The sequence below is a fragment of the Lagopus leucura genome, unplaced genomic scaffold, assembly GCF_019238085.1.
Source record: "Lagopus leucura isolate 7727_CA_CO unplaced genomic scaffold, USGS_WTPT01 Super-Scaffold_100001, whole genome shotgun sequence".
Classification (NCBI taxonomy): Eukaryota; Metazoa; Chordata; class Aves; order Galliformes; family Phasianidae; genus Lagopus; species Lagopus leucura.
The window spans coordinates 87,622,856-87,650,376 of record NW_024962262.1 but is presented as its reverse complement, the minus strand read 5'-3'; the positions used below and the strand labels follow the sequence as shown (position 1 = coordinate 87,650,376).

The following is a 27,521-nucleotide window of genomic DNA, read 5'->3' as shown; positions in this document are numbered from 1 at the left end:
TCCTTTTTTTTTTTCCCCCCCCGAGACTCCTTCTTAAGCCTGCCCCTCTTCTAAGGAAAATATTCTTGCAGTTGTTGGCAGTGATGTCCTCCCAGAGGAGTCAGAGACCCCCTTCTCTGCTGCCACCATCTGCTTACCAGGCAATTCTGTACAGCTGACCACTCCCCAAAAAACCAAACTCAGAAGACAGCATTGCCATTTTTTTTTCCTTCTTTCACAAGTATCAATACAGTAACTACTTTTAGCACACACTGATGTTTAGCAACAGATACTTATGAACTTTGCAGACTCCCAAATATTTCATCAGTTAAGCTATCACACAATCAACACTTAGGCATCTCATCACCCCGTGCTACTTTTCTAAAATAATGGCAAAGTGTTCAAAACTCACACAGGGATGGTTGCCTGTTTTTAAAGGGGTCGTAGCTAAGGACTGTTGTGCTGCTGTGCAGTTGTTTCTTACTGTTTTGTTTTTAAATAGATGTGGCACTAATAGAGCGAAATAAAAACAAATACGGGCTAGTATAACCCTTCTGTCCAAGAGATTGTGCTAAAAAAACCCCAACGTTTTAATAAGTCATGTTATTCCATAAAGTTCCTGATTTGCACTCTTAATTTAACTCCTTTTAATGTCACAGAATATTAAATAGGATTGATTTTTCCGTTCCTTGCTCTTCTGTATATCACTGTTTCCTTCAGTTAGTTTGTTTATATACAATCAGTGCCTTCATTTCTAATTTCTGTGTTTTCCTTCTCTATTTGACTCTTCATGCTTTTTCCAGCTTTTCTTGTACATGACTTATTATATTTTCATATTCTATCATATAATTTCTAGGAGTGTTAATGAAATACAAAGTGAATCTGTGTGCTGATACAAAAGTTAGCTGCCATAAAGAACAATTTTTTATTTGTACTTTTTTTTTAACATTAGATAATTCTGCTAATTCAGTGTCTGTAATTTGTAGCAAGGACTTCTATAGAATGAGAAGACACAACATAAATGAGAAATGGAGGGAAGGTTCTTACTTCATCTGCAAGTTTCCTGTTAAAAATCCTGGATTCTTCCAATGGTGACCAAATTTTTATATCATAGTCAATTCCCGAAGAGGCCAGAACTATAAGTAATAACAATCATCAATGAAATATGTCATTAGACAGAAGCAAGATAATACCAAATATGAAAGTACATTTGAAAGTTTCAGCGTCCTTCATGTAAATGTCTTTGGTATTCAAATATACGAGAGCAATGGATGCTCTTAGGAACATTTCTATAATATGCAAAACAGCATGGTAGTACATCTTCCAGATCATTGTACAAAAACTCTACGAGAATAAAACTTCCACAGAAAGATCTCAGTAACTGGAAATCTGTATAAGATTAACAATCCTACGATCCAGTGGGATTCATCAGAAAAAAATCCAAGCTCTTCTGCTAGTATTTTAACTTTATGTATTTATAGGTGACTATTTTTCTACAGCCACGTAGGCTATGAAGAAAAATAACACAAATGCTTTCTTTGGCTGTGTCAGAAGTTGCAGAATGGCTCAGATTATTCATCCATGTGTCAGATGACATCTGATTCCTTCTGCTACTTTGGTTCATCTTTTCTATAAATATTTCCCCCTAAATACAAACTGATAGGATTCCTATGAATTTTGTTTGTTCTAGTCTCACAATGCCACAGAGTTCAAATGCGTTTCACTCAATTATCAAACAGAGAAAGTAGAGACCAGACTCAAGTATCATGTCCTAGAGTGTTGGCAACATTTCAGTGACCCCCATATTTCACTCAATAGCATCATGGAAAACAATGCATTAGGAGGGGGAACAAGAGATGAAGATTCTTTTTACTCCACCTCAGCTTTCTATATATATATACTCTGTCAGTAATGTTTTCATTCCAGTAAGTTACTGAATGAGGCCAAAGTCATTAGCCCAAGAAACAAATTAAAAGCAGCATTATCTAACTTACATTGGGAAAAATGAACAAGAATTTAATGAAAGTCTATTATAAAGATAACTAAAGACTGAGTTTTGAGAAACAATACAGATAACTTGAATATATAGTCTGTGGAAAGTGACTATCTTACTTGGGTCAAATGGATGAGGCTGAAGACAATTTACCACATGATTATCAGCTTCCAGCAGCATGAGATGTTCAGCAGTATGGCGATCCCATATAAAAATATGGCCACAGTCTGAACCACTCATGACAAAGTTAGATCCCCAAAAATTGGCTTCTTTTATCTGTAATAAAAAAGCAAGCACAATTAGTTTACTTTACTTTTACTTACAATTTACTTTACAATTACTTTACCAGCTTTAGAAACACATCAAAGAGCATAATCCCATTTCTACAGTACCGCTGCATCTGAATTTAGAGCTCTGCTAATAGAGAAAGAGCACCTATGGAAATTTAAAGGAAGCATTTAAAGAAAAACAGTCAAAAAAAGAAAACTTAGAAGGTTACAGATCTCCAGAGCAAATGGGCTGCTAACTAAGAAACGAGACTCAGCAGATTGGAAATAAATAAGAGATATTACATTATAGCTGAAGGTCTACAGAGTGCGACAGCAGATTTGTTACTTTGCAGAGGGATGAGATGGGTGCACGAATCACTTTTTGGGAAGTCAGTCTACTTAAGCAGATGAAAGTAGAAGCAGCTCTCCCTTCAAGTGGAACCTGTAATATCATAGTCTCATTTTTTTACTATTTTTTTTTAAACATGGGGATGAGGCATTCTGTTCCATATGGTTGTACCTACAGTTGTTTTGTTAGGGTATGCAGATGTCCTTGTGAAATGCCTGAAGTTGTATGACTAACATTTGTCAGATAACAGGAGTACTTGCACGCTATCAGTGAAAAGTGCTTGTAACAATATCCAAATTTATTTCATTTAAAAAAAAAAACCAACAAATATCTTGCTCATATGTAACACATATCTAATTTATAGGTGGCATATTCAGTGAAGGCCTGCAGTTTATAATGAAGGTCATTCTAGCATTTTGGACCACTTTAGAGCATTTTACTTTGCAGTGGCTGGATTAATATCACACAAACTTTATTCATTTTTAAGTCACTCAGTTGTAAAAAATAATAATTGGATCATTTTTGTTTTCAACCTGCAGAAAACTCCTCTACAGCTTTATTGATAACAAGTCAGTTCAAGCCTCAGTAATTATTGCCTGTAGTCAAAACAGTCAGGAAGGATTTTTTATGTGCCTGTTGGATAACGATACATTTGAAGGAGGAAATTCTACACCTCTGACAATAAGACTGATAACTTTACTTGAAAGATGCAAAACTTACTCAGGAATTCCTGAAAAATCAGAAAAAAACTAGGAAGAAATTAAAAAATACTGCACTGTGACTTAAAGTGTGCACACTTAAAGTGTGTTGTAAATAAACACAATTGGGCTGAATGTGCCACTCCCTGAAGCATACTGTAGAAAGAGTCAAGGCCCTGAGAAGACTTCCAGGAAGCCAGACACTTCTCACTGTAACTATATATAGTTTGTTGCAGAGCTTCACAATCAGCTAAACATGCCTACGTATGCTATACCTAGAATACTATGCAGTGATGTACTATATCTTCCATTTCTTTTTTTCTTGATGTGAAGTGCTATAATTCAGGAGGTATTTGTATGTCAAATTCCATAAGTATTTTTAGTCTCATCAACGTTGTTCTTCTGGATATGATTTGCTAACAATGCCGTGACACTTTTCTACTGAGGTCACCATCCTTCCCTTTGAAATGGCTAGGCTCTCCTCTCCTTGGTTCTGAGAATTAAAAGCAAATACAGTCAGTGACAAGATAACTAACTTAGCTCATATTTGACTTGCAAAATTCCCTGGGAGACAAGTGAGAAGATAAATCTGAACCACCTTCAAGGCCAGGCTGGATGTGGCTCTGGGCAGCCTGGTCTGGTGGTTGGTGACCCTGCACATAGCAGGGGGGTTGAAACTAGATGATCATTGTGGTCCTTTGCAACCCAGGCCATTCTACGATTCTATTATTCTCTTCTTTGTCCCCATCCCTTCCCTGAAAACAGAGCATGGTTATCAGATTACAAAATAATGTATCATCTAATAGTTGTTTATACATACCAGTTATATTTATTTTATATTGATTCACGTGACTATTTATATTAGAGTAATATTTTTATTTTTAAAATACTGTTTGTAAATAATTACCTGTATGGTAATTATTAAATTACTTATTAATTATGAGTTCTGGAACTAATGTAGCTGAAGCAGCCCTATGAAACAGTGATGTTGCAGTGAAAACAGTTGTGTAAACAACAGAGAAATTGCAGGCCAGGAACAAATGGCCTCCTTAGATGCATCAGATGTGCATCTCCTTGAAAAGCAATGCTGTTATTACTACACACCTCTAACATTCACAATAATCTTGTGACTATTGCCTAAAAGAACATGGCTAATTTAACATCTGAACCCCCAAAATAGAAACTTAGAATAATTTCCAAGAAACAACTATGCTTGTTAAATGCAGAATAATCTTTCTGTGCCAAGGCCTTTCTCTCTTGCCTTCACTGTCTGAACATCTGTAATCCAAATGACGTCAATTACTCTGAGCAAACAAGAATGGGTCACTTCCTTCACTAATGGTTGTAATCTTCAGAAATCAATCTGTAATCTTCTGATTTTACACTAACTAGGATGTCATAGTAACCATCTGAACCATCTGAAGGACAGGTTAGATGGCATTAGCTTTCTCACTTGCCATCTTCCAAGTCATCCACAGAATAAGAGGTTAGATGGGATGGCAGAGGGAGGAGGGATGCTTCTTCAAGAGCAGTCAAACTCAGTCACAATGCAAGAGCTGAAAGCTTCACACCAATCTGATCTTCGGGCTGCAATTTTCAAATGTAAACCTACACAAAAGATTACACTTTAAATAGTTCTGAAGCTTGGAGTGCATTAATTTTTTTGAATTGACATACCCTGGGAGGAGATACATGAACAGAAATTTCCCATAGAGCAGCTTTTAGAGTCCACACAGATGATGTCCAATGCTTGAAGTACAGCACAAAATCACATTCTTAAATAGTAATAATTAAGAAATCTCACACAAAAGAGACAGAAACCTAAAGTACGAAAGAGGGCAGAAGACCATATAAAAAGAATCCTATTATGGAATTGTGCTGTGCGTAACACATCACAAAAAAGCTCTCCAGCAGGCAGCGCCTTCATCCCTTCCTTTTGCACAGCTTTTTCCAAAAAATGCACTGGAGGAAAGGACACACACACAGCCTTGTTCTGTGCCTTGCCCCAGCTATGTAGATTTAAAAAAAGCCACGATAAAGAACCATACTAAGTAAGCTGAACCATTACCACTGTTAAAAATATGCACTGTATTTCCAGCATTAAATACATCTACTATCAAATTTCAGCCTTGGGATCTTGCTAGGTCTTTGTCTACAAGAGTATGTTCCTATGATACAGTCATAGCTAAAAATAAGCCAAGAAAATGGCATTTCTGGAATCTATAGTCTAGGACACATTTCCAATATTTTCATCTTTCTACAGTTTTTGTCTTATAGGTCTCATCTTTTTATTGTTTTGTTACATAGAAGTGCATCCAAACCATCCATAATCATAGATAACCTTATTTTATTCTCAGTCATTTCTGCTTTCTTTGTATTCTCTTCAGCATCTGCTTATTTTATATTTCTAATTTTCAAATGACTTAATTTTAGCATCACGTAAAGCAACAGATTTCAAATTCACAATTAAAATATTTTATGTTTTCAAACTTTTGGTGCATGCATACCTCATCTATCATCTGCTTCTTGATTACATAAATATGCTCTACTGAAGAACAGAATTTCTTTCAAGTTGACTTTTTAAAATGGGAATCTGGGACTTGGGGTGAGTATAATGAAAGGAAGAATGGCAAATGTACAAAAAGAAATGATTAGGACAGGAGAGAAAATTAGTAAGAAAGAGAGCAGAGAAACAGAGAAATTGAGGTACATGGCAAAAGACAAATTCTGAAGAGAAAGAAGTCTGGGCTCACAAGATCATTCTTTCCCCAAACAGGCAGAAAGAAATAAGAAATCCCACCCCCTGCCCCCCTACCATCACACACACTGCTGCTATTGCTCTTTTCAAATATCTTGCTTTCTAACAATACAGGAATTACACAAAATACGATCATTACTATTTTTTTGTGAGATTGCCAAATTAAACTCTCAAAAGTCAGAAAGCACCCAAATTAACCGATCGGCATGATCAAAATAACACATGTATGTCATTGACAATTTTATCCCTGGGTAGCTCAAGTGTATAGGAAACAGAAAGTGTATAGAGAGCGTGTCCTTTAAACTGTCTCCATCACAAATTTGAAATGGAAACCAGCTTTCTTCCTGCACGATGGAGTCCATCAGAAAAAAGAAAACTTAAAATGGTGTTTGCCAACATAGAAACAAACATTCCAGTCTTCTACTGTATGCATGCCTTGTCAGAAGTGCTCATGTAAAACTGAAGCTAAAACACCAAACCAAATTCTTCAGAAGCTAAGTAACGACGTGCATGGAATAATCTGTGCAACAACACATACACAGAAGGAGACTAAATTAAGACCACTTAGAAAAGCTTAGTCTTAGTGTCTCTGAACTAAGTGCTCGATAATATGACTTTTAAACTAATGCATTTTTGAGTAATTAAATTTATTTTGTGAAACACAGTGCAAGATCTTGCCATTAATCAAATTTATTCTAGGCTTTATTGTTTTATGCTTACTGAAATATGCACTTATTGAAGCAACTTCCCCACAGTGTAATCAAGGCCTTTCATTTAAACTGTAGAAAACTGCTCTTGGAGGAAGAGGGACTACTCCTCAGATCATCTTCAAAACAAGACACTTAGTATTTCTACAAAGCATCACCTAGCATTGAGAACTTAATACCTTCCAAGTACTGTAAAAAGACCAAAAAAAAAAAAAAAAGGAGCAGTAAGGAAGACAGCATTTGTTTTTCATGCACCACTGTTTTAAAAACATTAGCTGTACTTTTCCTCAAACGACGCACTTCGTATGAAAAAGGCAGAGCATTTAGTATTGATAGTAAGATTAATAACTAGCAGTTATTTCCTTTTTTAAATTCAAATATGTCAAATCTCTTTAAAATTATTATTGAATCCTTGCTTTTCCTTTCCAAGCTCTTCAAAATTATTGAATTCTCACTCTCCCTTCCAAGCTCTTCAAAATTTAATCATTAATTTCCCTTTAAAGAGCTTGGAAGGGAGAGTGAGAATCCAACAATAATTTTGAAAGCAGTCACATTTTATATCACTTAAGTTGACAGATAAACACCGAAATTTCAACGAAATACAAGGAGAAAAATCAAACTGCTGAAAACTGGATTGTCTAACATGGTGCCACACAAGCCGTGCTGATCTTCATTTTCATTTAGAGCAAATTATACATATGACTTCCGACTGAATATACAAGTGCAAGTGTTTACAACATCCTTTTTGGAAAGCTAGTCAATGCCGCACCCACACTATTTCACTCCACACAGAAACCTATGGCTCCAGAAGCAAACAAAGCATTTGTACCATTGTTCGGGAATTCCGATGACCTTTATAAACCATCTTTATTAAAGGACGTCTAATGTTCAAAGTCTCCAACTCTTCCATTTCTTTCCTTTCTTTCCTCCTTCTGAAGAGCTCCTGAATGCGGGCAACAGCAGATCGTCTACAAATAGCACACAAAGAAAACAGTACTGAAAGACCAGTTCCAAACACTGAAATGGGCTATCAAAACAGGGCTATAAGATAATAATTAGGCACTCAAACACACTCTCCATAAGTTTGGTACAAGCACCAACGCTATTTCGAATGTAAAACTGCAGACTTTTAGAGATATCCATCCTGACTTAGAGCAAGAACAGCATGCAAGACGGTGGACTGTCAAGTGATGCAACATTTCATTGCCTCTCTGAAGTACAAACATCAGGTGCTGGCAAAATTCACGTGCTTTTTTTATGAAGTGCTAGAGATAACTTCCAAATACAATGAGGTAGCAAAACTCTGAAGTGAAAGGTCTATGCTAATACAGACATTTAAAAACACAGAAAGCTATGAAGGACCTAATGTGCCTTCCAGTGTGATTTGTTTGTGGGTTTTCATGGTGGTTTTTTTCCTCCCAAATTTCATACAATATACTTTTCTTTGTTATTTCCTTATGATACGGTTCAGGGCTTAAACATCTTTTACAAATGGTCCTACTAAGGATGGAAATGATTTGAAATAATTTACAGTAGAAACTACCCCTATGTTAGCAGTCTTCCTGGAATAACAAAGACAAATAAGCCAAATGATATATTCTGTTTTGTAACTATTTAGTTCCAGGAAACTACTTCTTGATAAAGATCTGAAAAGACCCTGGTGTAATGTTTCTCCACTTTAACCCTAAGTTTGTAGATCCCTATAATTCCAGTTATAACCAAACTAACCACCTGCACCTAGCTCTTCTTTCATTCTTTATCAGGGTTGCTATTAGCTTTGAGGTCCTGAACATATTCTAATGAGAACATCATTCCTCTGGGACAAGTAGGTACAGATTTTAGCAGAAAGCAAGGAATCAAACTATAGAAATACATAGGATCCTGAAAACTAAACTGATCCAGAATTGAACAGATGTGAAACCTTGGTACACTGCTGTGCAAAGGCTAGTAGCCTGCATTAGGCTGTAAGTGATGTGGTGGTGTTTTAACTGCTGATTCTGGATTCCTGCAACTGGAGTCTTTCCCAGAAAAAAAACTCCAGAAAACTCTATCTCATAATTCTCTCTAACAATGGTCTGCATGCTTTTGTTTCATTTTTGTCATAGGAGGAAGTTGGACAATAAAATTAAGATGAATTGTTATCCTACAGCTAGACAAAGATGAAAATTAATCCAAATGATCAATACAGAATATACATGCATTTATAGAAAACTGTCAAACTAAGACAAGTCTTCTAATGTGGCAAAACCTTCACAGGATATATATATATTTTTTAATAGAAATTAGAGGAGGTTTGTAAGTATTAGTCAACAGATCCACTCAACAGTGAGCTAACACATCTACTGGAAAATTGTCTGGACAAATTCCATAAAACGGACTACTTCTGTTTCCTTTGTGAGAGTTCTCTACCTCCCCCAATTTCATATCTGTGCAGTCCTCTAGTTCCACCTTCATACAGAAATACTAAGTAAGTATGCTGTGATTGTTAATTATTCTATGTGATGGAAATGAGCGGCACCTGATAAACTAGATAAATTACTTGCAGAAATCTTAAACAATTATTTAGACATTTAGCTTTGTACCTGTTTAAAATGAAGTTGTTTCTGAGAGAAATTAAAGGAAATAACAATTGTTATCAACCACATCAATGACCACAAGGCTTCAGAAACAGCGCAGCTACTCATCACAGTAAGACCCTTTTTGATTTCAAGAACATGCCTGCTAGCCTTATGGCTATTGCTCACTGTGATACTCATTTGGATTTTTGGATGTGGTGCATTCATCCCTATTAATCAGTTAACAGCAGAGAGCAGCAGAGAGGTTGAAAAGTTAAACATCGTTAGGTTTGACACAGCGGGAAATTTATCCATCTCTTTCAAAAGAGATGCTTGCTAGATTGCATCTAAGAAGTTTTGAGATCAGAAGATAGTGCTAAATAACTAACCGGTGTTCCAAAGTAGCTCTTTGATATGTTTTCTTTTGTCTTAGCATTCCTATGAAAATTCACGTCCCCATCTAAATTCCCCAACGCAGCCCGTTAAAAAAATGACAAGGCTCTTCAGAATCATGCATTTTTAAAATAAAAGCAGAAACAAAAAGCCATTTTTAATAAAAACAGTGCCTTTCCTTTAAGTTCAGTTCTGAGTTTAAGGCCTTATTTTAAAAGACAAAAACGGACTCACACTTCAGTTATCTTATAAACTCAATGACTACCTTCAGCATGGAGACTGCAGCCAGGCACACGTGGCTGTAACTGTGAGACAGTTATCATGCACTCCAGTAACATGCTGCTACAAGCAGGAGCTTGGCAGAGGCAAGTCTTCTCCATAAAAGATAAATATGAGCACAATCTAATCTTAGATTCTCTATGGCTCACTAGCAAATACCACTAAGAAAACCAAAACATATCTGTCTAGGGTTTTTAATTTCTATTTGTGATAAGCAATCCCTGTCCATTGCAACATAAAGTTAGGCAGCAGCCTAATGATATGAACCATCAGGAGGTAGCGAAGGGTGCTGTGCAATTCTTCTCTCTTCTGGGGTTTGCCTAAGTCTGACTGTGAGCTGCTGCTTCTCTTTCAAACTGCAAACTCTTCCAAGCATAAACTGACAGATGTTGAAATTTGTACACATTGTGTCAGTATTCTTCAGGCAGCTTCATCGATTGATAAAACCAAGCTATTTTCCCATATTCACCAAATAATAAAGACTTGCTGAAAATGCTGGATACAAAAACAATTATTGTTATTATTTTTATGGAACAGAAAATGTTATGTCTTGTAATGCTGATGAAGCTGATTGTTTTCTGTTAGTCACCCTGAAAGTAATGCCTCCTATTTATTTCCATGGTAACTACAACAACTATGAAGAGCACAGTAACACTACTTGATAGAGTCAATTCTCAGCTACAAAATACTACTTCTCAACACAGTCATCACCATTAACTGTACATTTTCACCAGCAATGAACAAGAGCCTGCATGCCATACCCATAAAAATCTGCATTGCAGAGGTGATCCAGTGTTTCACAGCTGCTATGAAGATACTGTTGTTAGGAAAATCTTGCCCACATGGTCCATCTTTCATTGCCCAAACAGATGGAAGACAGAAGATGCCTAATCTGGATTATGCAGCAGCTACGGCAGGACAGTCCAGCTGAGACTGACAGTGTGCTCCACAGTCCCCAAACTGATATGAGGCCTGGAATCATCGTATTGCAAGAAAAAGGTCGTCCTTTTCTCTGGCCTGATTCCAGAAGTACAAGCTTTCAGCTTAGGTAGCAGCACAACATAGTGGTCAGAGTGGATGGTTTACCCAGGCTCCAGGAAATCCAGAAGGATCATCCCTTTCTTATCCCAAAAATGTGTACCACTTTACCGCCTGAAGGCTAAGTCCTGAGCTTTTTCTTCATATATCATCACTCCATGGACTGTTGTTTCAACTCTGGTTTGTAGTGATGACAACACATCTCATTACTGGTTATGACGCAATCCATGAAACTGTCACCTTCAGCATCAGATTGGTTCAATAGGTCCTGACAAACTTCCACACAGTTCCTTCTGTTCCTGTGTGAGCATTCGTGTGACACATCTGGCACAAACTTTGTGATATTCCAGCACTGCCATTGACAATGACTGCATGGCTGTCCAGAATGTGACTTGTTTTTGATGTCTCCATCTTCCACTGCTGAAATGAACCTCACCGTGCTCATACCCACTGTATGGTCTCCTGAAATGTTCAGCAAGTGTCAATGAAAGTTGATGCATGGAGGAATTCAATGACACACCTTTGCTTCATACACACCTCCATGCCAGATGCCATTTTGTCAGATTGCCCTTTGCTGCCATCTGTCACACAGCAACCATATGTACTGGAATGCTATTGGAAAGGTTCAGTCTCTTCTGTTATAATATCTGCCTCTGACAATGTGTGCCAATATACTAAAATAGGGGGCATTACTTTCAGAGCAGTCCTTATAGTTATGTCCTTAAGCTCTGATTTCAGAATAATTCAGTACTCCCATCTTATCTGAAGGTATATGGTTAAAAAAGCTTTAGCTTTATTTTTTGCTGTGTTTGTGTAATATCTTATAAAATTGATGTTGAAAGATGAGCCCCTTACAATCAGCCCGATTCAAGTCTCCAAAGTTGATTGTTATATATATTAATGATCAAAAGCGTATTTAAGTTAGGACCTATATTAACTGAATAGGCATTCACAAGTGTAACCATTATTCTTTCAATTATATAGCCAGAAAAACAGAAAAGATGCAAACTCGTAAGCTAGAAAGTTTTCAAAAGAAAAGTCTTTGTCACATAGGACATTCTCTTTATGTTTAGGAATTCTGCCATCTAATAAGGAGTTCAGAAATATATATGTGCAATCTAATAAGTAGCCTATTATTAAAGCACATTATTTCTCTTAAAATTAAAACATCATTCCTCTTGAAAATACATTTTTTGAGAACAGGGGACCCTAGTTCCCAGCCTACGTTACTAAGTCTGCAGCATGTTTTAAAACAACTGTGCTTATTTGTTACAATTATTTTGAAAGTCACTCTTCTATGTTTCTCAGAAGAAAGAAAACCTAACATCACAATCAACCATCAGCTGAATCTGCAAACAATCTACAGGAATTCAGCCACAAACATTTTTCTATTTAGAGGCCCAGGTGCAGCTGTCACAAAATTTATCAGGTATCCTAGATAACCCTTCTTCTTTCCAACACCATTATTGCAAGGTGATCATCTCCCAAGTTCAGCTGCAGCAACTGGTTATGGAGCTCAGGCGCACTTCCTTTCCTGCATTCTTCTTGTCTCAGCTCTGATCACTCAACTGAAACAGCATAGAGTCCTCCAGTGCTAAGGATCTTCGCCTTTTAGGGTTTCCAAATTCACTAAAACGCAGGCAAACACTGTCTGCTTTTAGTACCAGGAACACCGCTTCCTTCTCTGCTGCTGTTTGAAGCCTGTTTTTGTTGTTATTGCCATCTTCTCATCTGAACTATTTTTTCCTATCCAAATCAATGCAGGGAACCTAAGGCTTATTCCCTTTACATTAGAAGCAGTTTCTTTTGGTCACTTCTTCATTGACCATGTAGACAAATCCACCTGCCCGCTACCAGGTTCTTGTCCAAGAATTCCCACCATGTCTCTTTAGAAATAAGTTGTCATCAGGAAAGTCAAATCCAGCTCAGGAAGGTGGCCAATTTTTAAACTATATTAAAACAGATCCTGTTCTTGAATGTCAATATTTGATTGAGTTTCTGATTTTAATTACCAAATGCCCATGGTCCTATGGAAGCCTCTGACACTCAGAAAGAGGTTTACTACCGCTGTCAAATATCAAGCATTAAGGAGGTTCATAAATAGCAGCACAACTGTCATACTAACAGCCCACTGACATCCTAAGAGCAAAAATTTATTTTACTGCTGATTACATAAGACAAAATGTTTACCCAAACGCCTTCCATAAGTCACACAACCAGTATTTCAATTCTCCTTAGATGCAAACCTTTCTAAATTCAACTAAAATCAGAGAAAAGTACAGTGAAAAAAAAAATTCTATGCTGAATAAATCACTCATTTTTATTTGACATTTATAGCAAACAAAATCTATCTTCTGGACATTACTGAAGAGCTAAAGAACTCCATGGTAAATGTTTAATACAGAAAGGAAACCTATTGTGAAAGTTAGGTACAATATAGCAAAAAGAACACAGGCTCCTGAACCCTTACGGATATCACTGTGTTAAATTTATGTATTTCAATTACAGCTGAGTTTGAAATATAAGACAATGGAATATGTGTCTATGGTATTTTCCTCTGAGCATTTAAGATACAGGACTCAGGTTAGGTTTCGTATGAAACAACATCCTATGTCTTTTCCTTTGTAGCCATACAAGGACAGTGGGTTATTTTTCATCTTTAGCACTATTTTCCCTGGCATTTTCTCTATTTCCTGAGGCTTTAGCATTAAATCACACTAGAACATTCCTCCCTCTTATGGCACATGGCCAAACCGTTTCTCAAACCTTCCATGTTCTTATAACTAATTCACTGAAGTATTTCAGTGAAGAACTTGAGATCAAGTGACTTTTCCATTTAACCTGATTATATTTAGCACTTTTTTTTTTAGAAATAGTTAGCACTTTTTTGATAAATATGCATTATCAAGAATACCTTTGATAATTACATCTTGTACAGGAAAAAAAAAAAAGATGTAAAATCTTATATTTTTTTCAGAACTGGGTGTTCTCTAGTGCCAGACAAAGCAGATGCAAAGTTAAACGTTCATCAGCAGCCTAATAAAAAAGATATTTGTTTTTCACAAACTTAACACTTTACAAATTCCATTAATTTCTACAGCACACAATAAAAATGTTAATGTTGTTAAATGTATACGCTGCCATTTTTTTTTTTCCATTTCCATGCAAATACATGCAGCTAAATATAATTCATAGCACTTTAAGTATAGCAATTCTTAAAATGCCAGTTAGATACAAAAAACAAGAACCTGATAAATCCATTATACAGAAATAATAAGGGGGGCGGGGGGGAGAAAAAAGAATGAATTACCTCATTATTCTATCACCTATCGCTGTTCCTCTGATATTATATCTAGCAAAGGGAACAACAACTGAAGTCATTCAAAAATGCTGGATATCATGGATAAGGTTTTTAAAAGGTTAGCATCCATTACAAAATGTGTTCTACTTCTTCCAGTTGAGGAGATTTATGCTCAACGTGTTAGTATATGAGACTATCTCAATTGCAGCAAAAATAATATTCAGATTACATATTAGTACACAAAGTAGATCCTATAAAATGCAGTAATTTTCATAGATTATAGCAGAAATGGAAGCAGCTGCATTATTATTTCAATTTTATGTTTGCATTTGTTTCAAATTTTGATTCACTAGTTTAAAACCTTCCAAACTTCACCTCTGCTCAAAGATCAGCTTCTGTCCAAGTCTACAGAAAAGTAATGGAGTCATTTAAGAAGGAAAACAGCCCTGAAAGAGTTGGATTTTTTTGTACTTTGTGAAAATCAAGCTCATTCAGTTAAAAATGGCATTCTCTGCTCATAAGGTTTATATATCTTTCTTAGATTCCTCCCTCCTCCTCACACAGATTACAAAGTACACTGTCCAGGTAAGCCATATTATCTCTCTCTGTTCCAACTACTGAACTTAGTAAGTTTTAATGAAGATAAGCCATGGGCCTAATTTAAGACTTCAAAACCTGTTTATCTTCTCATATTTGTAAAACAAAGAATCATTTCATGTGGCTTTTTTTTTTTTTTTTTTAAAGTGAAAAATATTGTAGGCAATTCCTTATACATTAAAAAGAATGTGTATTGACTAGCCTGTAGTCAATCCAAAATAGAAGCTTCTTTTAGCCACTGATCTTCACCACTCTTATAATGATGTTCAGAGGTTGCAGAAATGCTACAGGAAAAGAGATGTCACATTCTCAATTCTTTCAATGAATATCCTTCAACATCAAAACTATTTCAACCTGATTCCCAATCAACATTCAGTTGACTTAACCAATTTATCAACCCACAAAAGACTGTTCTATTTCTACATATTTTGCTGCTAGTATTTCAGGCCCTTTTCAAAACACTCATGTAGGTGCAGGGGTTGTGTTTCTCTATCTGTCACACAGTCTTTCCAGGCAGGTTAGCTGCAGACAAACTACCCTCATTGTGTTTTGAGACATTTAAGGAACTACAGCAAGAGTTCATGTTCCTTCCATCAATTCTTACATTGTATAAGTGAGATAAAAAAGACCCTGTTCCTTGTCTGAACACATTAAAAGTTGGAATCAAATAATGAATGTTCTGAAAAATTAGATTTGAAAAATTGGTTTAAAAAAAAACCTGTTCAGAAATCTGAAATCCACATCCATCCTACTAAAAATTGTCCGAATCCTGCAAAGTTGAAGCAGCAGGAAGTTCTCTATTTATTTAACTTCAAGTCACAATGTCAAAAGAGGTATCAAGAGGCCACTTCAGCCACTTCTTTTCCTTAAGAGGAAGTTTAAGTTCATGACTTCAGAGTACAGGTTCAGAAGCCTCCTCTCCCTTTCTCAGTGGAGGAAGCTTTACTTCACAGTGGAAAGCTGAGACAGTTTCTTCTAACGCTCCTATACATAAACAATCAGGTATGGGAGAAAAAAAAGTAAAAAATCCTAAAATTTCCTCCAGACAAAAACTACTGATGTTATATACTGCAGAAGGCTTAATAGTTGAACTGTTTTGTTTTTTCTTTTTTTTCTTTTTTTTTTTTTTAGCACTGTTTCAAAATTCTTTTGTCCCAGAAAAAAACATTAAATTATTTTTTTGCCACTGTGTGCATAAATTAGATTCAGAAAAGTTACATTATTGCAGGACAACCTTATAACTTCTCTGGAAAGAAAAAGCAAACAAAGAAAACAAAAACCCAGTACCTCCTAGATATTATAGAGAGACAAAATCTAGTATACTACTTCTGTATTAATGACATTAATTATGTCACAGGGATGACACATGGGAAACTCAATAATTAAGTAAATCTGAGAAGATGAGCTTTAGTAAAGGAATTGTTAGGTAACACAATTTTCTAAGTGAGAAAAGAGAGAATATAAGACAATAGGAAGCATACTGGTGGACTTACTGGCCTTGAAGGCAATTTGTTCAATGTATTGCTAATGACCTTTGAGCAAAATGTAGGAATGTACTCATGCTATGCGTTGAGAATGCGAAATTGGGTAATTTTAAGACTATAGGACCGTAGGACCTTGAGAACAGTCATATACTTCCAAGCTTGCTTCTGGTAAAAGATGAGAACATTATCCTGAGAACATTATCCATGAGAACATGATGAAGGAAAGAGTTCAATAGCCTGAAGACAAAAAGCCACCACTATGAGGCAGCCATAGGCAAGAGAGAGGAAAGATGCCATTATCCCATTGGTACCACTAAAGAATCTTCCCTAGAAAATGAGTAATACTCATACCATTACTCTTAGCAACGTCCACACAGCACAGTGTGCATAATTCTGGCCTACCAGATTCAAGAAAGATTACAGATGGGAACCAGTACAATGCTGGAAGATTACTAGAAGACTTTACTGCTAAGAATACAGAAAATCTTAGTGCTCTTTAGTCTAGCAAAACAAAAGCCAACAACAGGCAGGATGAGCATCATTTAAATGATGTTCATCCTGTTCATCCATGCACTGAGCATGGAAAAACAGTTATTTTGTTATTTTGAAATAATAATTTTGAAGCACTATGTTAGCACAAAACAAAAAGACTGATTATGGTCTACTTATACCCGTTGTATTAGGAATGCTTTGAAGCAACTTCCCACTTGTTAAAGCATCACGGGGATTTTACGTAAGGGATATGTAAGTTTACGAAAGGGATAATATGCTACAACATCTGTTGCATAGTCGAGAGGACTTTCAATCCCTTTCACTCCTTTTCATGAGAGATATAAATACTAAGGGCTTATAGCTGGACTTTAAGACCACTGGTGCCTAATCTCTCTCCCTGGATATCCAAATTCTTTTCCATTACTCATAGCTTGTCTCACTTTTCTTCAGTATCTCAGAGGGCATTTAGAAACTCCTGAAACCAGAAAAATAGGAGGGGAACAAAGTAAATATGTATTGTTAGAAATTAAACTTGAAAAGTTCTCTGTTTATATGTATACAGAAGTAAAATAAAATGAGGTGGTCGGTTTAAGCCTGAGTAATGAAAGCCTGGAGGCAATTCTAAACCGGTATTGACTAAACAGTAGCTTTTGTCAGGTTTTATATGGGAAAAGTAAAAGGGAGCAAGGGGCTGCATAAGGGATTTTAACTGCATCATTCATTTAGTTGAATGATTTTTCATATATGACAGATCTCAACTGCTACAGAAGAAATTTCAGTGCACAGACAAGAGGAGAAAAACCAGTGTCAGATGGAGAGCAACTTCAATTAAGATGTTCACGCTAGTGGGAAACTGTAACAGCTGTAGAATGATGCTTCATAGTGTGCTAATTACATTACTATAAGAACTGTTACCTAATAGAGAAAGTATAAGGTGCATGAAGAGAAGCTAAGAATCCTAATGAAAACAGAAATGAGATTAAAATTGCAGAGCATTTGATAGCTTGCTCTTCATCGACTACATTATAATGAACCTTGGCATTGCAGTAGGAACTCTTCCAGCCCCACAAGACATTCATCTGCAATTCAAGTTCACTTAGTATTGTGTGAAAAATCAACAGATTAAGAGAGTCTGTACATGATGACTTTTTAATAGATATAATTTATTGAACTATCTGTGCTATGTAATAAGGAACCACTGTCCTTCATGTCACCACTGACCATGTAAGCAGCTTAGGACTGTCTTGTAAACTGCAAATTATTCAAAACCTCTTCTGTACTCAATTATTAAATGTCTTCAGATTATTTAATGAATATACATTGTGATGTTTAAAGTAAAGAATTTGTACTATGAGCACAAGAAATTAATAGCAAGATAATACTGACTTTGAAGAGGACAAGAGTAAAGCTAAGGCATCTAACCTAGTTATACATCTAAAATGAATGAAAGATTTTCTTACTATCTCCAAGGATATAGCTTAAGTAATTCATGTAACTTTTAAAAAGTCCAACAATTGAAATTCATTAACAAAGGTATTAAAAAAGCAATACTAAATTAGGGACTAAGTTTACCAAGTGGTCAAACAATAAATTATTTTAAAATAAAATAAATACACAAAGCGTATTAAATGCACCTTTTCTTGGCAACGGCAACCTTCAGTAAACCATTTTTTTTAATCCTATACATAGATGTTCAATAACTGAAAAGAGAAAAAGGATTACAGTTTCTCCTTCAGAGAATAAAAAGAATGATTGAGCTTCTCTCTCTTAATGTATGTACTGCAGTAAAACATAACATTAATGAACGACAACATAGCTTCTGTTTTGTCAAAGAAAAAACATCCAAAGTACAGCTGAAAAAGCAAGTTTAGGCCCCTATGCCCTCAATGCAATTATATGAATTTCTGATTATTCTCACTGGAGCCATAATTATCAAAAGTGAACAGCAAACATTTAGTCTCGGGGGTATTCAGCAGGCACAAAACAAGGCACAGGCAGATATTAGGTGTGTGGAAGCTTGCCTGGCTAGGGGGAAAAATGTAGCTATACAAATCTTACATATAGGCAAATTAGGCTCAGCCATAAGGCTGATCAAGCCGGCAAAACCAACTTTTAAAATTAAGGCTATGAAGCATTGGCTTCTAATACTTCCATTAGAAGGAAAATGCATTTTGCCAAGCAGCAACAGAAACAAGTATTCCTCTAACCTGTGTCCTGGTCCTCCTCGATACCTTGCTCCTGGGATCAGAACAGGATCATCATCACTGTCATCAGTTTCTTGGAGAGCTGAGGTTCTGGTAGAACAATCTTCTGGAGTTGCAAGCCCTGAGGATTCTGGGTGTGGCTGAGGTTCATCGTTTGCACTAAGCAAGTTGGCAGTGGATTCAGCACTTTGCTGACTTGAAATTTCTTGATTTGCACTTTTTTCACTTGAAGCTTCTTCCTCCGCAGTTCTGCAGACAGTCTCAACACTGGGATCGTTTTCTTCTGGTTGGATTCCAGGATGCTCGGTGGCAGGTTTATTGGATACAGCTAATGGAAAATATTGGTGAAATGATTACAGCCTATTTTAGAAGTCATTATAAATGGTCATAAAAATTAAATTATGCATATTGAATTTATATTGGAAATTTATTTTTTTCCATTTTCTATGTCCTCACATAACAGTATTAGTACGTATACGTACTTGCTTCTGTTGTCTCTACAGTTTCATCTGTAGTTTTCAGTTCTTCAGCACTGGTGTCTTCCTTGTGAGATTCATCAGGAACTCCTGAGTTAAACAACTTTATATTAAATTGCATGATTTCACTTAGATGCACATCTACCAGTCCTTATAGATGGTACCAGCCGTCCTAGATCAAGCCAATCAAAGCAATGCTCTGCAAGTTCTGTATCTCACTTTACTGCAATCTTAGATAGTACTTGCATGAAGTCGGTATATTAAAAAAAAAATAAAAGATCTCTTTATCTACTTGCTCAGGTCAATACATAAACAAAGAAGAAAGTATTTATTGTGCCTTAATACGCTTGTATCCCACGCAATCAGAATTTAGCTGCAAAACTAGCAATATTATTCTTCAAACAGATGACTGCTTACTAAAAAATATTATTTCTGAAGAAAGAAAATCCCTCTACTGAAAGCAGATTTTTCTGGAAACTTTTTATTTGACTTGACTGCCCTTTTGGCAATGAAATGTGTGAGACTACCTCACATTCAAGAAAAAATAAGTAGAACCTTACATAACAAAATACACCTGAAAGTTGAAAGGAATGCTGCAAAATACCTAGTATTCATTACAACTATAAACAGCAGCTCTACTACTTTTCAATACAAATTAGGGCAAAAACATATTCCTAAGAAAAAATAGCAAGGGTATCAGAACTAAAACCAGGAAAAGCTCATTTTATTTGCACTTATTTGTATCTCTTTCAGGTCAGACTTGATTTCTCCTTCAAAAAACAAACAAAAAAACCAAACCACCAAACTGCAACACAGAACAAAAGCACCGTGTTCTATTATGGCTATATTCTGCCTTCATATGCGTGTGTATGAGACTCCCGTTGTATTCGATGGTAGTCATAGACATATGAGAGCAGAAATTTTACCTTACCATTACAGAAGTAATGCTGAATCTTACTTGTTTCTTCATCTTCAGGTCCTGACTCTTCTGACGTTTTTGTTTTTAAGGAATCTTCTTGGCCTTCAGTTTTGCAATGACTTCCACTCCCTCTAGAGCTTGAATTTGTGCTGCTCCTGGCAGCGTAACATGTAAAAAGCAAACGAGCAAAAAATCCACAGAACTTAGAAACTATATAAACTGATAAGAAAATCACTGCAATGCAGTCGGGCATAGAAATACTGAATTCATTGTTCTACAACTTAGGAACTGTGCCCACCGAAAGACTAACTTGCTAAATAATGTAAGAAAAGTTTGGTAGAACCAAGAATTAAAACTTGAGTGCTAACTCCCAGATTACCTTTCCATCAGTGTACACTGCTTTAGTAAAAGCAGTGAGTGCAAATATGATGCTTGGTTTTGATGACAATAGCTGGGTTTCCAACTACACTAGCAGTAAAAAAATTTACAGTAAAATATCACACACTGTTACATAAATTCCATGTTGAAGTACGACTGCCTTTCATTTTGAACGTGCTAGCAACTCTAGCCATTTTCATATTGCATATATACTAATTGGAAAATCTATCATATGTAAAAATATTTGCATCTATGCCAGGTCAGTGCTAGTGAAATGTGTCAACAAGAAGTCAGAAGCAAAACTAAATTCTTACCACTCATCAGTGAAGTCCAATTTTATTGTGCTAGTAGTTGTTCCTTCTGTACTGTAGTGCAAACTTAAAACTGGTTCACTCGTTCCTGTTCGTGGCTTATCACTCTCTGTAAATATGAAATTGATAAAGTTTGGATGAGCATCAGCAATATACATAAGGATGCTGTATTTCTGAAGATTCATTTATCTTTAAAAAGGTCACATTGTTAAGACATAACATTTAAGATTTGTTACAGCCCAAGCAAACAGTTAAGAACTTCCAGAGGAAACACACCAAATTCACACTTCGCAATGCTTTAAAAATGGCTTAAAATAATTTGTATTTACAAAGAACAAACAAAGATGCCGCCCTTCATCATGCAGATAAATAAAACTGTCAGCTAGGTACGTGTATACGCAATATGATCCTTCAAGAGCAGATCTTTCTCCTATCAATTATCTTAGTAATAAGAACAAAGTAGTTTAGATGTTGTGTTCAGTCCTGTTAGTCTCAGTAAACATGTGAAGAAAGCTGATGAGACCACAGTCAGCTGTCTAGAAATCCACCTTCTCCTTTACTTTTTCGTCTACCTAGAATCCACTCAACTACCAATATCCTTTGACCTGTCATAAATAGTCAAGTAATTGTCATGAAATCACTCTAAGTTCACGTTCTGATAGCTTCAGGCTTGAAAAAAAATCTTTCATACTATAATAACCTTAAGCAGAAGGGGAGTCATCGCAAAACAAAGTATTTGTGTCTTCCAAAAGCAACAGATGTCAAATTGAAAACTGCTGTAATCCTGGCAAACTCCTGTTGAATTTGTAGTTTTAAGGCGGTCCAGTGGTCACCTTCAAAATGGAACTGCTCAATAACATCCATCCACCCACACAACCTCCTTGAGAGAAATTCATGGTGACTCTCTATCTACACGCATGGCCCAACTGCCATTAATGCTTAAGTTGGCTACAGGCAATACTAAAAAGTTAAAGCAAAGTAGCATCAAACTAAACCTCACTACACAAGTGGCAATCATTCAAAATTCAGATGGCAGAGTTTGCTTAGTACTAGGCACTGCTCAAATGACCAGTAAAGTAGCCTACATATCTTGTTTTGCTCAAATGCTGTTTGGACAAAAGCATGACAAATTTTCTTTGGTTTATATAGTACAGAAATTTGATCAAAAGAATATTTGATGTATTGGCAACGGACCAGTACCTAGAATGAAGTAAAAACTTCAGATAATCTTTGGTCAAGCATCAATTAAAATCTAACATTCAATACAAACATACAAATTTCCCATGCCAGAATAAAAATGGCTACAATATTGCCACAGGATATTTATGGGAAAAAAAAGCAATTAAGTTGTAGGAACTATAAAACATAAGAATTTAACGCAGTCATCAGTACTTGTCTGTAAACAGTTGCCAAGACAGAAACCCACTACAGTATCAGAGCAGAAATCAGTGCTCTGAAGAACTTGAAATATGGACTTCTATATTTCCTGATGACAAACTGAGAAAATAGAGTAAAAAATTATAAACACGAATTAATCATATATGAGGAGCATCAAAATAAAAGCTTCTAGTCACATTCTCATTAGAGTGAAGCAAAGATCAAGCTGTATCTTATAAGTGGCATGTATAAATATTCTGACTGAAACTGAACAAAAAATGATGCATCTTTAATTATCAAATTTGTTGTTGTATCTTTTTCTTGCAATCTGTCAGCAAGTATCTCCTGGTGTAAAAATCTGTTCAATGTTTGGGAATTCCTTCTTATGCATGTACAAATACTGATCATTTCAGCATACTGCATAGTTATCAAGTTATCATGAGTTGGCCACTGGGGAAGAGTAAAAGATGACAGAGAATTCATCTTCTTTCTCACAGATACAGATGAGACCTATCTTTGAAAGAGGAAGTGAGACGGAAAGACAGTTTAGTGCCTTGAATAGTCCTAGGCAGCTATCAAACTATTGCAATACTATAACCTGATGCTACTATGCAATATTCACTTCTGCACAAAACAAGTTAACATTTCTGACCAAAGTAACTGAACATCATGAAACTATAATGAATGTAATTGAATGTTTGGATTGTGTTATAAAGCTCAGATCTATCATCATCATGAAGAGTGCTTTAGTGTCCTAAAACGTCAGCATCAAGAAACTAAAGCCTTCTGATTGCACTTACTGAGGAGGCAATGCTTGTATTTACTCATACTAAAAGATAGGAAGAACTGCCATAAGCACATCCAAAGAGGGCACTAACTGAGAACTCTGACACAGTTTGACAAACCAACTTGCTCCGAGCCAGCTCACATATCTATAGTGTGGCACTGAACAGTCAGGCATGGACATCACCACAGCAGTGATGTTCCATAAGTGCACGCACTAACTTGCAAATATCTAGAAATATCAGTATTCAACTTGAAGGAAGCAGCAGTAAGATGGCATGGGATGCATGCATCCATTTACACCCCAAAGTTACCAAGCTAGTGCTCCGGCTTCAGGTTCTCTCATCATACCAATTCAAACAGAACCTTAAAGACAAAATATTGCCTACATACTAGAAGAAATATTACAGATATCCTTTATTATTAAAATCACAGTCAAACAAAACATTCTGTATTAATTATTATCATCTATTTGGAAGCTAATTTGTAAAGAACGGATGGATGTGCATGTTCTGCTGGAATGTAAAAAAAGAAGGCATTTAAATATGTGTTTCTATAGGCATAAGTATCAAAAGATCTTTAAACCCAGAAAATGTCTAAAAACATAAATGACAATAACACAGACTGGTCCAAAAGTAAACCAGCTAATTCAGTACTAAATTAAGGAGGAGAAAAAAAAAAAAAAAAGAGTAAGAACAACCAAGTATTTCAAATATCAGTATTTGTTACTGATACAACTTCTTCCATTAGCTACTTATACATTTCTGAGGTTTCTATTCAAGTATCAAGTAAAACTAACAGAGTTTAACTCCAAAATTCTCCTCTGAATCTCAGCAAATTGTTTCTTCTGGTTTTCATTTGGATAAAGTAGGTTTCCTAACAAAAATTGATTCCTTTTCCAAATTCTTAGGTTATGAAACTTAAGGTAACAAACAGTGTCTTTCCTGGTGATCCTTATCACCACAAAAGAAAAATGTTACCTTAAAACTTTCCAGATTACTACAGTTATGCAGTTAACAACAGTAATACAAACTAGCTCTCCTGATTGACAAGAAATTTGGGAACTGATTTCTAGGATGAAAACTTCCGCTTTCGTTTTTCTTGTTACGTGGGTTTAATTTACCAGCTTTATTTAATAAACCATTTTATCAACTTCCCAAAAATTTTCTGCTGTATGAATTTCAATAAGCATACAGACTTGTTAATTCTAGCTTACTCTACTACCATTAAATAATGCTTTATTTTGAGTCCATAGAAGAGAGCACAATTTAGTCACTAATAATAAGCAAGTCTTCCAGCCCAACCTGAAGAGTGATGTAGATCATTAAACCATGAATAATTAGTAAATATACATAGTAAGATTTAAGGCTATTTCATCACAAAATGTAGTTCTGCAGCGTGAATTTATTATATCAATAAATCAAACACAGCTTGATTTTTTTCCCCCAGCATTCTTGGATCCTAACATAAATCAAGTCTCAATGGTTGCCAAATACTGTCTTTCAGAAAGGGAATATCAAAATAGCATTCTAGCTTTCAATGCGAAACATGAAACAGCCAGCTCTTTTTTGGCATTTGAGCTACTTAAGCTCTATTGAGGCCTTGATATGGAAGTAAGCTTAATGCAGAGCGTATGGAAATCTATTTTTAAATTACCCTCCATCATTCGTTAATTATTCAGGCATAAAAATTCACAGCAGATGACATTGGTTCAGCTAGAATAGGGTCACCTCCACCCAAATTCACTGCTCACTATTCAAAGGCTCTGATGAACAATGGGTGTAGAGAAAGCTCAGAAGCATTCTTTCTATCGCTAGAACTTGAGGCATCTACAAAGAAACACTAGTACTTGCTTAGTAGAAGGAGTAGAGGACAAAAGATTACAGAGGTAAGATGCACTTAAATGCAATAGGTGCTCGAGTTACTCAAACTGTGCAAGTACAACAAAGCTGCATGTATCTTTTGCATAAAATAAAGTCTTTAGCATTACATGATTGCAAGTTATTTCAAGTTGACAGCTGCGTTCTGATTCAAGAACAACCATCCAGAAAAACAGAAAAACTATTTAAAGAATTAATTTCATATTTAAAAAAAAACATACTGAATTTCTGTAGAGTACATAAGACATTTACTGTACCTACATTCAATGCATTATGAACTGAGCATAGGATGGCTTTCAAAAACAATTAACCTTACTCTGATCCTGGTATTGAGAATCAAATAATTAACAAGTTTCCAGCAGATCTGCTTACAGAATTCTACATTATGCAGATGAACAGCATTTTAGACTGTTTATCACCACGAAAGGCAATTTTAAAAAGGAAGCATTGCAATCAGCTATGGCTGGGTATAGCGCATTTCCTGTCACGCACCCTGTTGCTCATCAAGTGACATGGATCCAAGCTGTTTGTTAACCACAGAGGAAGGAGAATCTGAAACAAAAATGAGATTTCAACTTAAAACATAAGCAGCAGAGAACTGCACAGCAATGTCACGATCATACGTTAGTTTAAAATAAAAGAATGAAAAGCGGCAACACAAGGAAGCTTTGGGGTTGTTTTATGAGCAGCCAGCCATATTGCATTTTCTAGGCATGAAAGAAGCAAAGCCACTTGTTTCAAATCATTACATGTTTCTTTAGGTAGTCACTAAAAAGCCTGAAGCTTCCTGACACTGATATTAAAAACGCTTGTCCAAAACCAAGGACTTTGCCTTGTTCTTCATTTCTAAAATGTTTCAAAGAACACTGAAGAGTTATGGACTTCTAAAGCCTTCGCTGAAACTATCAAATGACATTAGTACTTCAAACCATGTGGTACACGTAGATTTCAGAGTATTTATACATCAACATGAATACTCGTGGCATACCAGTATCTTCAATACTTGTATCTATGGACATAAATTGTAAAAGATAAGAGGATTTATGAATACAGCAGCATACAGATTGTTTGCATAACATCAAGGCGCCCAAACAGATGCCACTCAGAAAATAGTTCAATAGTCTTGCATTCCTAGATGCTATAAACATCTGAGACATCTGATGACTGAAAATATCTTCATGAGTTTATGACACAGCACCACACCAATCAGTCTTACAAAAACTCTTATCTAATCACAGAAAGAAAAAAAAACAATAGCAGTAGACATTAAGTTCCACATCTTTGAAGACCATTTCCCTTATAATCTCTGAAAACCAGATCTTGCTTCCATATTACTGCAAGATGCATGGATGTACACAAATCAGTGCAGTATTTCAAACATAATATTGGTGGCTAGGCTACCGTATGTTGGTTCCACTTGTTAATCTTCCGTTATAAACAAATTCATGCTAAGCAAAATGGATTTAATATCCTGTATTACAAATTGAATTAGTCCACAAACTTCACAGCATGCTAAAAGAACTTCAGCATGAATTTAAACCCTATATGGGAAAGCAAACAAATAGGAGATCTCCTCTTACAGGTGACTCACTCTGAGGTTTGTGCCAGATTCGCACATGACCAGCTTTGTAGAACAGCTATAAGACCTGCTAAACTGACAGAGCTGATTTAAAGATCCATCCTCAAAATGATCCCTAATTCTCAACTACCGTGCAAGAATCACCAGTTCCTTCGTTACACTGACATCTAGCACTGTGTGGAAGGGGAGAAGGAATGAAGACAACCAGGGGAAATTTAATGCAATCTCAGTGTGCTTTGGAAGCTGGCTTGTGTCAGTAACCAGGCTTGGACACATTCACTGGAGAATGGAATATAATTCTAAATTTGCCTTCACTCTTTCACCTTTGTTCAACCATGCTCATACCTTGCACTGAAAACACCAAAGCCAGATCACAGAATTTGTCTTGTAGGCTTAGCTCTTAGGTGTAAGGCCCGTATCATTAATGGTATTTCACTTTCCAAAACTGATGTGTACTTTAAATATAATTTCTAATTTAGAAGATAAGTGTTTACAGCAGAGTATTTCCAGCAGAATCACAACCCAATTTTTAAAATGCAAATGTGAGGAAAAAAGCTGGTGTAAAGGTACACCATGTCATAAGGTGACCAGCTGACTCACCACATGAAATGGTATGCATCTCTCAAGGGCAGGCTGGCTTTGAGCATATTCATAGCTATGAGCCCATGGCTGGGATTAACTTCTACCAAAGTGCTAAAGGCAAGGGATCTCTTGTCTTGCAA

General features: G+C 36.0%; 1 protein-coding gene across 7 annotated transcripts in view; it reads right to left on the bottom strand.

Moving 5' to 3' along the window:
- Nucleotides 1-27,521, bottom strand: part of DCAF6 (DDB1 and CUL4 associated factor 6) — an 81,811-nt gene that overhangs the window by 4,238 nt on the left and 50,052 nt on the right. For 2 of the 7 annotated variants that reach the window (XM_042868398.1, XM_042868402.1), the window contains 9 exons: nucleotides 25,713-25,772; nucleotides 21,184-21,289; nucleotides 20,504-20,646; nucleotides 19,579-19,662; nucleotides 19,100-19,424; nucleotides 14,329-14,370; nucleotides 7,583-7,721; nucleotides 2,092-2,248; nucleotides 1,027-1,115 (listed from right to left, as the gene is read on the bottom strand). In XM_042868398.1, coding sequence (XP_042724332.1) covers nucleotides 1,027-1,115; nucleotides 2,092-2,248; nucleotides 7,583-7,721; nucleotides 14,329-14,370; nucleotides 19,100-19,424; nucleotides 19,579-19,662; nucleotides 20,504-20,646; nucleotides 21,184-21,289; nucleotides 25,713-25,772 — 1,145 coding nt within the window. The remainder of the gene's footprint in view (nucleotides 1-1,026; nucleotides 1,116-2,091; nucleotides 2,249-7,582; nucleotides 7,722-14,328; nucleotides 14,371-19,099; nucleotides 19,425-19,578; nucleotides 19,663-20,503; nucleotides 20,647-21,183; nucleotides 21,290-25,712; nucleotides 25,773-27,521) is intronic. The other 5 variants (XM_042868400.1, XM_042868405.1, XM_042868401.1 and 2 more) reach the window with 3 other exon arrangements.